Source organism: Temnothorax curvispinosus, unplaced genomic scaffold (assembly GCF_003070985.1).
Source record: "Temnothorax curvispinosus isolate PA1 unplaced genomic scaffold, ASM307098v1 QBEX01008747.1, whole genome shotgun sequence".
Lineage (NCBI taxonomy): Eukaryota > Metazoa > Arthropoda > Insecta > Hymenoptera > Formicidae > Temnothorax > Temnothorax curvispinosus.
The window spans coordinates 121,658-133,705 of NW_020218527.1; the positions used below are offsets into that span (position 1 = coordinate 121,658).

General features: G+C 45.0%; 1 protein-coding gene across 3 annotated transcripts in view; it reads left to right on the forward strand.

The window, feature by feature from the left end:
- The first annotated feature begins 1,673 nt into the window (after positions 1-1,673).
- The window catches only part of LOC112458152 (protein sidekick), a 40,418-nt gene continuing 30,043 nt past the window's right edge, over positions 1,674-12,048 (forward strand). For 2 of the 3 annotated variants that reach the window (XM_025021598.1, XM_025021599.1), the window contains exon 1: positions 1,675-3,054. In XM_025021598.1, the coding sequence (XP_024877366.1) occupies positions 2,958-3,054 (97 nt within the window). In that variant the 5' untranslated portion in view covers positions 1,675-2,957. Of the gene's footprint in view, positions 3,055-12,048 lie in introns of all 3 variants that reach the window. The other variant, XM_025021597.1, reaches the window with a different exon arrangement.

The window sequence follows — 12,048 nt, forward strand, 5'->3', positions numbered from 1 at the left end:
GAAAAAAAGAAAAACCGTATGCTCACGCCATTGGTCGTATGACTCTGCGCTATTAGTCAGAAAAATTGTATTTGTCACCCAAATTGACTTTGATAGGGCTCAATCGACGCGGAATCGTTTGGTGGTCACGAATATCGTCATTAAAACGTTTGGTGGTCAATGGTTTTCCTAAGAAATAGAAAAAACCGTACTCTCACGCCATTGGTCGTATGACATTATACGACCAATGGCGTGAGCATACGGTTTTTCCATTTTTCTGGGAAAACGGTTGACCACCAAACGTTTTACTGATTATATTCGTGACCACCAAACGATTCCGCGTCGATTGAGCCGTATGAAAGTCAATTTGATTGATAAATAATGTTTATTCATCAAATTACCGAGCTAACGTCACGGAGTCATGCGACCAATGGCGTGAGAGTACGGTTTTTTCTATTTCTTAGAAAAACGATTGACCACCAAACGTTTTAATGACAATATTCGTGACCACCAAACGATTCCGCGTCGATTGAGCCCTATCAAAGTCAATTTAAGTGACAAATACAATTTTTCTGACTAATAGCACAGAGTCATACGACCAATGGCGTGAGCATACAGTTTTTCGTTTTTTCTGGGAAAACGGTTGACCACCAAACGTTTTACTGATTATATTTGTGACCACCAAACGATTCCGCGTCGATTGAGCCGTATGAAAGTCAATTTGATTGATAAATAATGTTTATCCATCAAATTACCGAGCTAACGTCACGGAGTCATACGACCAATGGCGTGAGAGTACGGTTTTTTCTATTTCTTAGGAAAACGATTGACCACCAAACGTTTTAATGACGATATTCGTGACCACCAAACGATTCCGCGTCGATTGAGCCGTATGAAAGTCAATTTGATTGATAAATAATGTTTATCCATCAAATTACCGAGCTAACGTCACGGAGTCATACGACCAATGGCGTGAGAGTACGGTTTTTTCTATTTCTTAGGAAAACCATTGACCACCAAACGTTTTAATGACGATATTCGTGACCACCAAACGATTCCGCGTCGACTGAGCCCTGTCAAAGTCAATTTGGGTGATAAATACAATTGTTCCGACTACGGCATTATGCGCATACGGTTTTTTCTATTTTCTGGGAAAACGGTTGACCACCAAACGTTTTACTGGTGATATTCGTGACCACCAAACGATTCCGCGTCGAATGAGCTATAAAAAAGTTAAATTGGTTGAAAAATAAAAATTGTCCGGCTAACTTCACACCGGAAATTTCATTTTTATTTTACAGGAAAACGACTAACCACCAAACGATCGGACTAGACTACCAAAGACCACCAAACGACCACCAATCGATTCCAATTAATGAAAGTTCGATACGTTGAAGTTGTCCGGCCAACTTCATAGAGGTCCTTATTCTCTTCTTTTGTTCTTTCGACATTCAACAAGTGGCACGCTGATACACAGTTTTTCAGAAATTAGCCAATCCGCGCTCTCTCGACCGACGGGATCACGTGGGATCACGACATCACGAGACTCCCTAGCCGCGGCGGCGCGACGTCGTCCGCTCGCCGCGCCGATGCGTTGCCGAACGCGGCCGTACGAGAGCGCAAGCGAACGCTCGGCGGCGATTGGCCGATCAGTAGCGCACTAGCGCCCACGGCTATGACGGCTATGATGGGCATGCGCGTGCACGCGATTTCAAGTTAACGCTCTTCGCCCGTCGCGTCGTCCGAACGCGTTCGCCGAGCGACGCGGTGCAAGCGTGGTCGGCCACACGGAACTTGGACGGCGCCTCGAAGTCGGAGCGACTGTCGTGAGTGTCGTGTCGTCGCGGTGACGAAGGAAGGCGGATCGATCTCGCGCGCGATCGCGATCGCGAAGTCGCGTCGCATTTACCTTTCGTTTCGCGCTCCGTCCGATATCTCCCGCGAAGTTCGCCGCGAGCGGCATTAATGGTGTTGTGAACACCTTCGCCAGGTGTTGCCAGGTGTTACCAGGTGAACGTGCGCGTGCGACGTTTGCGTCGCCTTCGCGTCACCTTCTCTCCTGCAGAGCGAGGAGGAATTCGTCGTCGCGCGGAGTCTTGACACCGCGTGTCAATATTACGCGAAGACCGCATGTACGTATCCTCGCGGCGAGTTCAAGCGCGTCGCGTCAAACACGAGACGCGAGAGTGAGAACTGAACGCGATCGAAATGTCGCGGTGATCTAGCGGCCGATCCTCTGTGATCGTCGTCCGTTCGTTAAACGGCAGAAGGACGGAGATAACGATCAATCTCGATCGACACTGGTCTCTCCCATCGTTCCCATCAATTTCTGCGGATTCTCACGGACTTTACTCTTCTCGCGCGCACGGAGCAGAGAGAAGAGAGAGAAAAGTGTGGAAGGTAGAGCAAGAGGGAGAAGAGGGCACGAGAAACGAGCCTGTCTTTAAAGAGAAGCCCGAAGAAGTCAACTTGGTGAACAGGCGGTGGGCGGAGGCGCGATTTTCATTTCGTTACGGGGCGCGTTCGTCTCCGCTGCACCTACCGCACCTCTGACGTTTCGTTTTTCCTTTCCCTTCGCGAGGCATCGCGAGTCTCGTTTACCCTTTCCGCTCGTCTCGGACCTCGCGGAGCAAGAAGGACGCGAGTCCGGCCGCCTCGAGCGCGTTTGCACGTCTCGCGCCTCCTTCGAACGTGATCGAGGGGGAGGAGGGGGTGAATAGCGCAGCGAGAGCATCGCGCGGAATGCGAGTCGCGAGTGTGCGTGAGACGGGGACGCGGCGCGGATCGCCGCGATTGGCGTAGATCCCGGTGCGCTTCCGGAGCCAGGCTCTTACGCGCGTCCGCTGCGAGCGAAGGAGCAGGCCTTCCACGACGGTGGAGAAGAAGGAGGCGAACGGAGACGGGGAGGAGGAGGGGGAGGAAGGGAAGAAGGGGAGCGAGAGAGTGAGGTCAACGTCGCGCAACGGCGAGGCGAGAGGATGGAGCAGCGGCCGGCGGCGGCGGCCTCCGCGAGGACGCGCGGCCTTCTCGCCGGTGTCTGCCTCGTCTGGATCATCGGCGGCATCTGCGCCACCGGTAAGATGCGAGCCCTCGATCGCGCAATATTATTTCGTCATTGCGATACTCACGATAATGAGAATTCTATGTTTGTGACGTACATGATGATAAAATCTACCCCATCAGACAAATCGGGACATAAGACGTCTTAAAAATGTCATTAAGATCTTCAAGACGTCTTATATCCCGATTTGGGACCACTTCGTACCCAGTAAACGCAAGTTTACTGGGTACGAAACTTGCCGGACAGACAACATGATTTGACAATAAAGATTTTTTATAGCAATATAGAGAATAATGAGAGACTAAATATAAGATATCATATTAATAAATAGCTTTATTCATAAAAATTGATATAAAGTAAACGTTTCGACCATTCGTTTTGGTCCTTTTCAATCGATGTAACTTTTGATGCTAATAAGCATCCTTTTTAAAATCACTGTCAATATTTTATTGCGAAAAATATCACCCCCCAGTCAGGGTTCGAACCTGGATCTTCATACAATCTGTGTAATGTGAATAGCGTTACTTTGCATTATTTTCGATCTATTTTGTCGTTTAACATGTGGAAAGAAAGATTAGATCAGGACAACGAATTGTATAACAGTTAGAAATCTCGCAGTAAGTAATCCCGCCAGTTTAATTAATTGCCGATTAAGTTAATCGAAGTTTGGTTGAGGTCATCTCCTTATGCGATTGCTAAAGCTGTCGGAAGAGTCTAGACGCGAAATAATTCTGCGTGAAATATCGCCGACTACCGGCGATCTTGGAGTGTTTGTGCTGAAACAGGAAGAGAATATATAAAAAGAGAAGAGGCAGGAGAAAAGAAAATCCGTAGCTGAGGTCAATGAATTCATTAGTTTGAACATCGAGCATCCATCCTCTTTATGTTACGATAGACTTGGAGAGATTCTCAAGTGGCGTACGCGCGATGGTACTGCGACATGTGTAAATAGATTCGGTGATTGACAGAGAAAAAAAATGAAGAGAGGGAAAAACAGAGAGAAACTTTTTCTAGTTGTTTATCCGAAGTGCTCTGTCTGGGATTTACTAATCGGGAAACCACAGGGAGGCTAGATCTTAGAAAAGATCAAAGGAACAAACAAGAAGAAATCTTCATGATTCAAGTAGTTTTATCGAATCGCTGATTTGTTGTTTATTTATTGGGGAATAATGATTTAAATTATACGATTAAATAAAAGAGTAGGATATCATTAAACGCATCGATGATTTATATTACTAAACTGAATCGAACCACACACAGTGGTTCAATTTATCTAGCTATCTGTTTAGCAACCGAAGAGGAATGGTGGTTTGCTGGAAGGGATCGAGATTTATGTATGGAAAGATAATTTAGCTTACGCGCCGCGTAAACGTGAATAACTGTATGCAAATACGTTGCACGCGACTCGCACGGTGATTACTTCTCAATAAACGCCGTCCCGCGGCGTTTTGAAACCCCCGGTGGACCAACGCGCCCGCCGGGGGGAAAATCTGCGAGATCTCCCCCAGGGCGGTCGAGTGTGCGGCGTAGGAGCGACCCTAATTGAGATTTATTACGACGTTAATCCGGACTAATTGTGCGAACGAAGTTAAACCGTTGACCTCTCGTTTGCGGGGGGGATGGGAGGCGAGGCGCAATAGCTCCGTGAGCACGTGCCGCATGGGGACAATACTGAATTAACCCTTTCTACTCACTTTCCACGCTTCCTCTCGCGTCTAGCACGAAAACAGTGCGACTAAAAGATGCGCAAATACAAGATATATTTTCGCGAGGCAAGTACATTGAATGCATCGTGTAGGTATCTGTTCGAACTTGAATTAAAGCAAAATGGCAAAGTAATATAGTTGATTATATTGCGCGAGAAGGGAACAAACGAAAACTGATTGTTTTCGTCTGCGACGAATAATTAACTTCGTCTTCGAATTCTTATCGAACTGCGAGCTCAAAGTTTCGAGTTTTCTGAACCGAAAGCTTAAATAGTTAAATCTTCGGATATTCTGTCAAAAATAGATTTCTCTTCTTCAACTATACGGTCCAAAACTTGAATTTTTTTCGAATTTTGAAAAAGTGGGGCCAACTTCACAGACGTTCCAAACTTGAAGTTTGAACGTGTCTACTCCAAATCATTCAAGTAAATCGACACATAGTTGGCTCGTTTGTTCGAGCCTTGATTCAAAGGTCTCTCGCGCCCCTTTGATTTTTCTAGAGAAGATACAAGAAAAAAAATCAAGACCGCTTCTCATTCCGCTTCTGGCACGCGCAACTTCATAATGAGGACAGACCTTCATTGATTAAATTTTCTTTGGACAACGTCGAGCATTGATACCAGCCGACCGGCAGATAAAGGGAGATAAGAGTCGCGATGCCGAAGTCTCGTTCTTCCCTACCAAATCGCGCGTCCTATTTTTTTTTTAAATAAAAATCGAGCGATTCTCGTTTCGTAAAATTGAGATTGTTTCGTTCACAATCAGTGGCATTCGTTACACAGAAAACCGTGAAATATCTGTCCTTAGATTTACAATTTATAGAATAGATTTCCTTTTGTCGTAAATATTGTAAAGATGTGGTTCAAGGATTTTTTATGTTGAATCGACTTGAATCGTTGAAATATAATTTCTAATTAACAATATAATTATTAGATATTAGGTTGAATTTTAATACATAGGTAATAAGAGATTTAATATGGAAAAATAATATTGATTATATAAAATAAATTATTTTTAAAGCAAAAAATATATTTAAATATTTAATATAAAACTAATAAAATATATTTAATTTAATGTCGCAGTAACTGAAACAATTAGAAAAATTATACATAAATTATTAAAATACTCTAATGTAGTATCCAATAACATTATCCAATTACATACACAGAAATTAAAATAAAATAAAATTTTATTATCAATACTCATAGCTTACTATTTTTTTCCGCATATTTAAAGTTTTACAATTTGATAGAGTTACAGAGGTCTGTCAAAAATTAGAAATAAACTTTTTGACTGCTACTTAGCCGCTCAGTGAGTTGTTATATTACTGAACGCATGGCACCTATTAACGTACTTACCTGTTAACATGACTATATTTTTGCTTTGATGGGAAATATAATTTTTTTTTAAATTAACACTTTATATGATTCATATTCGAACCATCTTCTAGATTCGAAAATTTCAAATTGTTTGGATTCGAATCATAGAAATTCAAATCGAATTGAATCGGGTGAGATTTGTACTCGAATAGTTCACATATCTCTAAAACGTTGATTAAAAATATAGTATAAGAAAAGAAGAACAAATAATAATAAAATGAGACGTTATCGGTTGCCATGCTATCTCGCGTTATCGTTATCTGATGGACTTCGTGGAAGAAAACTGAGCTGATTTCCCACACGTTTGGCCGATATAAAAAAGGCTTGCGTTTTAACCTGCGTGTGGAAGATACGCAGAAGACACGCAAAAGACTGTAGTGGTAGTCGTATATACACATACGTAGGTGCGCTAGGAAAGGTATCTATCACTGGCGTCAGCTCTACCGGGGCACAATGGAGAACAAGGGCCTTTACCTGTGGTCCTCGACAAGTCCCTCTCTGCTCCCTCGCCCGTAGAATAGCCGCTCTCCCCCTTATGCTCCCACCATTTTCTATAGCCTCCTACTTACGTTATTGAGCGAGTGTGGCTTTCTTCGGCTAGGACTATCGAGTGCGTATCCCGGGGAGACTTCCTGGATTAGTCATTCAAAAATGCGACGAATTTCAGAAGGGACTAAAATCACGAAAAAGCAAAAGAGACCATTCATTCAATGTTTTGGCCCGTTTCAAATCGATTTTCTCTCACCGGAAACGTCGCAAAAGTTACCGTTTTGTATCACACATATAGACACATAATTTTTAATATTATCTATCTTTGCACAAGTATGTAAACTCTACATTTAAAATTCCATTGAAATAGAATCTATTCGAAACGAACTGAAAATGTTTTTGTTACCTGTTTGTTCCTTTTACCGGAGCTTAGTTTTTGAGCAATTCTGCATTTTTCGATTGTTTGTATCCCGAAAAGTTATCGTGAATACCACGGAATTTTTATAGAGGAAAAGTCAATTCAAGGCTGCGGTCCACTTGACGCTACAAATGCTTCGAAGCATTCCTCTTCTCTTTTCTTTCAATGAAGAAAGAAGGAGAAGAAGAACGCTCCAAAGCATTTGTAACGTCAAGTGGACCGCAGCCCAAAATTGATCAAATAATTTGTCAGTTTGGAAGGAGTACGCTTATGCGTTGTGAAGAATGCTCCGTACGATACTCTTATTGCGGCACAGTTGAACGTAACGTCGCCGATGGTATATACCGGCAAGACGCAACGATTTCTGCGAGTCGCGATAACAAAAACTCGGCAAACGACGGAGATCGTAGTTTGCGACCTTTACCGGCTCCGGAGTGGCCTTAGGCCGTTATCCTCTCCGCCCCGCGCCGTTCCGAGCGACCGGATGTGCCGGCCACCTTTTGCTTTTATCGTTTCGTAACCGCGTCATCTTCATTACAGTCATTTTCCTGTCCTTCACGCCGCGGAATCCTCTGCGTTTGATACCTGCGTCCATCTCCTTTCTCGTTGAAGCCTAGCCTATATTTTCTTCATTTTTCTTCCCGTCTGCGAAATCCTTTTTGCCGATTTGAACGTATTGGAGCGCATCAAGCTCTCCTACCAGAATGTCAGGATATAATAGTTTATAGCAGAAAGCAAATAAGCGGAAGTGTATTTCCAGAATAATGTTTTTCAGTTACTATTAACAGAAAAAAGAATAAAATATAGAACAAAACATCGTTATTGCCGTTAATTTTTCGATTAAATACATGGAAGCAACTAGATAAAAGGGTAAAAGAGAGGACGAATGTCCGAAAGGAGAAGAAGACGAGATTCCTTTGAGAGATATCGGATGCAAGCCGGAAGATCTTCGAATTTTTGACCCACCGTCTCTATTACAGCGAATTCTTCATCGGGCCCACGGGCCCCTCTCCTCCGCATATCGGCTCCTCGAAGGAAAGGCGGAACGTTCAGAATGCCGGGAGAACCGGAGGCCCCGCGCTGTGCTTCGGGACCGCTATTGTCTCGACCTCGTTACCGTAGTCGCGGGGCTTTATCTTCATGAGACCTGGCGACGACAAAAAGCAGCGCGGGCCTCAAGTCCTCACAGTGCGCCACTCTGTAATTCCCATTATTATTCGCCGCGGCGTGGAACTCGTCGACGCGAGGCGATGCCATGGGACGCGGTAGCCGGTGCACAGGGGCCACTGACCGCTCCTTCCCTTCCCTCGACAAGGCTTTCTCGTCTTTCATGGCTTCTTCTTCTTCTTCATCATCTTCTCCTTCGTATTCCTCTCTCTCTCTCTCTCTCTCTCTCTCTCTCTCTCTCTCTCTCTCTCTCTCTCTCTCTCTCTCTTTCTCTCTCTTTCTCTCTCTTTCTAACTTCTCGGTTTTATTCCCTTAGGCCTGCTGTGTACTTGCACTCGGCGTCATAAATAGGAGTTTCTATCGTGGTACGGTAGAGAAGTTCCATATTCGCGTATCTCGTACATTCGCAGCAATTCCGTTCATTTGCAGCAATTTCTCATATTTATTTTTTGTTAAGGCACGAATTCCTCGGATATTCATCGTTACGAGCGGCAGCGAATCCTTGAATTGTTCGCTTCGCGCCAAATTGTTTTTTGGTAGCTCGCCAATGTTAGATTTCCGCAGCTCATTCCGATATCGTGCCGAGCGTGGCAATCGCGTTCCCAGCGAATTACCGAGCAGAGACAGAGACTCATTTCTTTCCCGCTTCATCAGTGTTGCGTGCCGTTGAAAAACCGCGTTACTTCGCATTTAAATGTAATTTAATTTTTTACAATATTTGGATAATTAAAAACCACGCGATTTGAGATTTAAGAATCGACAAGAGGAAGGGAGATTGATGCAATACGATAAATCTCCCGCGTAGCGCAACGTCACGGTGTAAACACTTTCCCGATAGACGTAATACCTTCGTCGAGTGCACGCGGTGGAAAAATTGCGAAACGTGACTTTCCGTTTCTGTCACGCCCACGGCAAGTAAATTACACATGCCTCTTCGCCATTATGTCGCCCGCGACATTTCCCAGCATAAGCTGAGTCGCATGTGTCGAAGCAAGTGCATCCGTGCTCGTTCTCCGACTTTCGACGCCCTTCTCGCGCGTCGCGGCACTTCATCTCCCACGTGCTTCTTCTGTTCACGTTCCTCCGTTTTCTTTCGCTCGTGTGCGCGGCCGCCGCTACATTTCCTCCGCGTTTCCTTTGTTCCGCCACTGACCACACACCACGCGGCAGAATCGCGATGAAAAGTGAAAATATCGGTGAACGGGACGACGCGCGCGTTGCACACGCTCGAGTCTCGAGTCAGTTGCTAGTATGCAGCTTGCGCAACGCTCGCTCACTCAAGGTCCCTATCGGTAACGGAAAATTCTCGCTCACCTGAGTGCGAGTGCGAAAGGACATTGGAGACGGGTGCTTAACGTTAACACGGATTGTCTGTTCCGGGAACACTCCGCGTTTCCTCGGGATTAATCATCGACCGTTGCATCACTCTCACCGAGAGATGCTATTGTGGCTTGGACGACTCTAGCGCGCGATGCGCAACGAGTCACCTTCGTGAAACGACTATTAGCGACTTCTTAATGTTTCCACGATTTACGTAACGACATTAGACATTACAAATTATCTACTGAGCAGTTTGCTCTCCTTTCCGTTTCATTCTGAATCGCGAGCAGACAAAATAAATAAAGAATATTTAGCGGAAAACTTCTAATAAGTGGAAAACATCTCAAGGATGGGTAGAGAAAATAAGCAAAGAATTTATATCTAGTTTTCGACTAAACTAGGCTCCTAAAGCGTTTAACCCTTTGTAGTCACTTGGGTCAATATGACCCACATTCATTTGGATCTAAATATCAGCTAAATGTCTAGCTTAAAATGGGGCTTGATCCGCCATCTAGAAGAGTTTGAAGTATTCTCTATAGGTAGAGACCATTAATCATGTACTGTTCACGATTTTTTTTTCAACATGTTGCCATTTGATTTCTCACAAAACCGCAGTTTTTTATATTCTAGAATGTTTAAGGTATGTTCCAGAATTATTTGAACCCGATTGGACCGATACCATTAAAGTGGCAACCATTAAAAATCGATTGGGTCAATACGACCCAGTGGGACTATCGCGGGATTCTAGAGAAGTGTGACTACGAAAGGTTAATGACTTCGACAAATCGATCAGTTTGGTCGTTGGTCGTTGTGATAATACAATAAATTGGGTTTGATCAACCCAACCCAGTCCAGTCGAAAAAGCTATTAAATTCGTGTAATGTTTGGATACATTGAGCGCGAATCTGAGGTTTGCATGACTCCTTTCCTTTCCTCGATTTCCATCCGTTCTGCCCACCTTCGCCTCTGTTGTCTCTCATCTTGACCACGGTTTCTTGTTTCGTGCGAGAGGAATTAGCGTGGATACGCTAAATCGTTTTCGCGATCGCCAGCCTTGCTGGCGTTCCCCTTCGAGCGATTTGTACGTCGATCCTTTCATGGGACGTTTCCTTCGCGGCGAGAACAAAATCCGTAAGAGCAAGGGAAAAAGAAGGGCAGAGGACGAAGGACGTCACGCGAAGGAAGGGACTGTGAGAAACTGCCGCATGCTCCTCGGGATGTAACTTGATCCAATTGAGGTTCTCTCTATAATTCTGAATCTTCTCTTGCCAATTTACATATTTTTTAAAACTAATTTTAACAATGATTTGATAATCGGATGTACAGAGAAGATAGTTTTATCACTGAAAACAAGGAAAGTCAGATTGTTTCTTACTTAATCTTTTACCGTATAATTATGAGGTAATCCTCATCAAACGAGCACATATAGCAAAACTTTAACGAACGGAAATATTCGCCTCGGATGTCCTGCAGCGTGATGTCTTTTGCACCTCGTAGATGTGCTTTTGTTCTTCTCATGATGCGTTCACGCAGTGCCCAGTCACGGTGACGCAGTAAAGCAGGATTTCTTCAAGGCCATAAAATAGGCCGCGCGGAGACCCTTCGCATAATACGCCGCCGCTTACTACGGTCGCCGCGTGACCGTCTGGCTGCACGCGTGCACGCACGGCCACGCACGGCCAGAAATAAAGTCACGGAGCCGGGTCACGGATCGTTTTTCAAGAGTGCATGCATCGCGTGCATCGTGCTCCAACCACTGATTCTCCGTTCGGTTCAATCCGGTTCAGTTTAGTCCAGTTTACATCTGCCGCCGACTCGGTATAAATAAATAGAAATCCTACGCTGTTTGTTGTTAATTGAATGTTTGGGATTTCGGATGAGGAGTCCTCCGCATTTTTAGACGTATACACACATGCAACTCCGTCGTTCTCGTCTTCCGCCCGAACGATTGAAACAATTTTTTTTTCCGCCACAACGCCGCAGGAGAGAATAAAGCAGGGGGGATGTGCGCCGCGCGTGTAATCGGACGCATTAAAGGACCTCCCTTTGGAGAGCATCCTTGCATCCGCGTTGCAGCAGGCGAGGCGACCCGACCCGCACAGGTTCCCCGGTTACCGGCTTACGTATACATGCCGCACATGGTCCGACAGCTGCCCCCAGTTCGTTTTATCCCAGATTGTTCACTGAACTTCGGAACGCGTGCATCCACTGCATCCTCCCGCCGGTGCACTCGCGCGTGCATAACAAATACGTGGGGGAGAGTGCATCCGCGTCGGAGACGGAGCGGAGCCCCGAAAACTTTACGGTACGGCGCTAATTTAAAGCTCGTGAACCAACGCGTGGAAGAACCTGCCTGCGCTCTTGCGCGACGTTACTTAAACTTTTCTCTTATCCCAAGGAGTACTCTCGGACAACGATTTTTCTCCCTTCACACACAGACCCCGGAAAAATCTCTTGAAAACTTAGGAGCAGACTAAATACCGTTCAAGAACCTGCAATTACGTTTAGATGAGATCACTAACGTTCTCA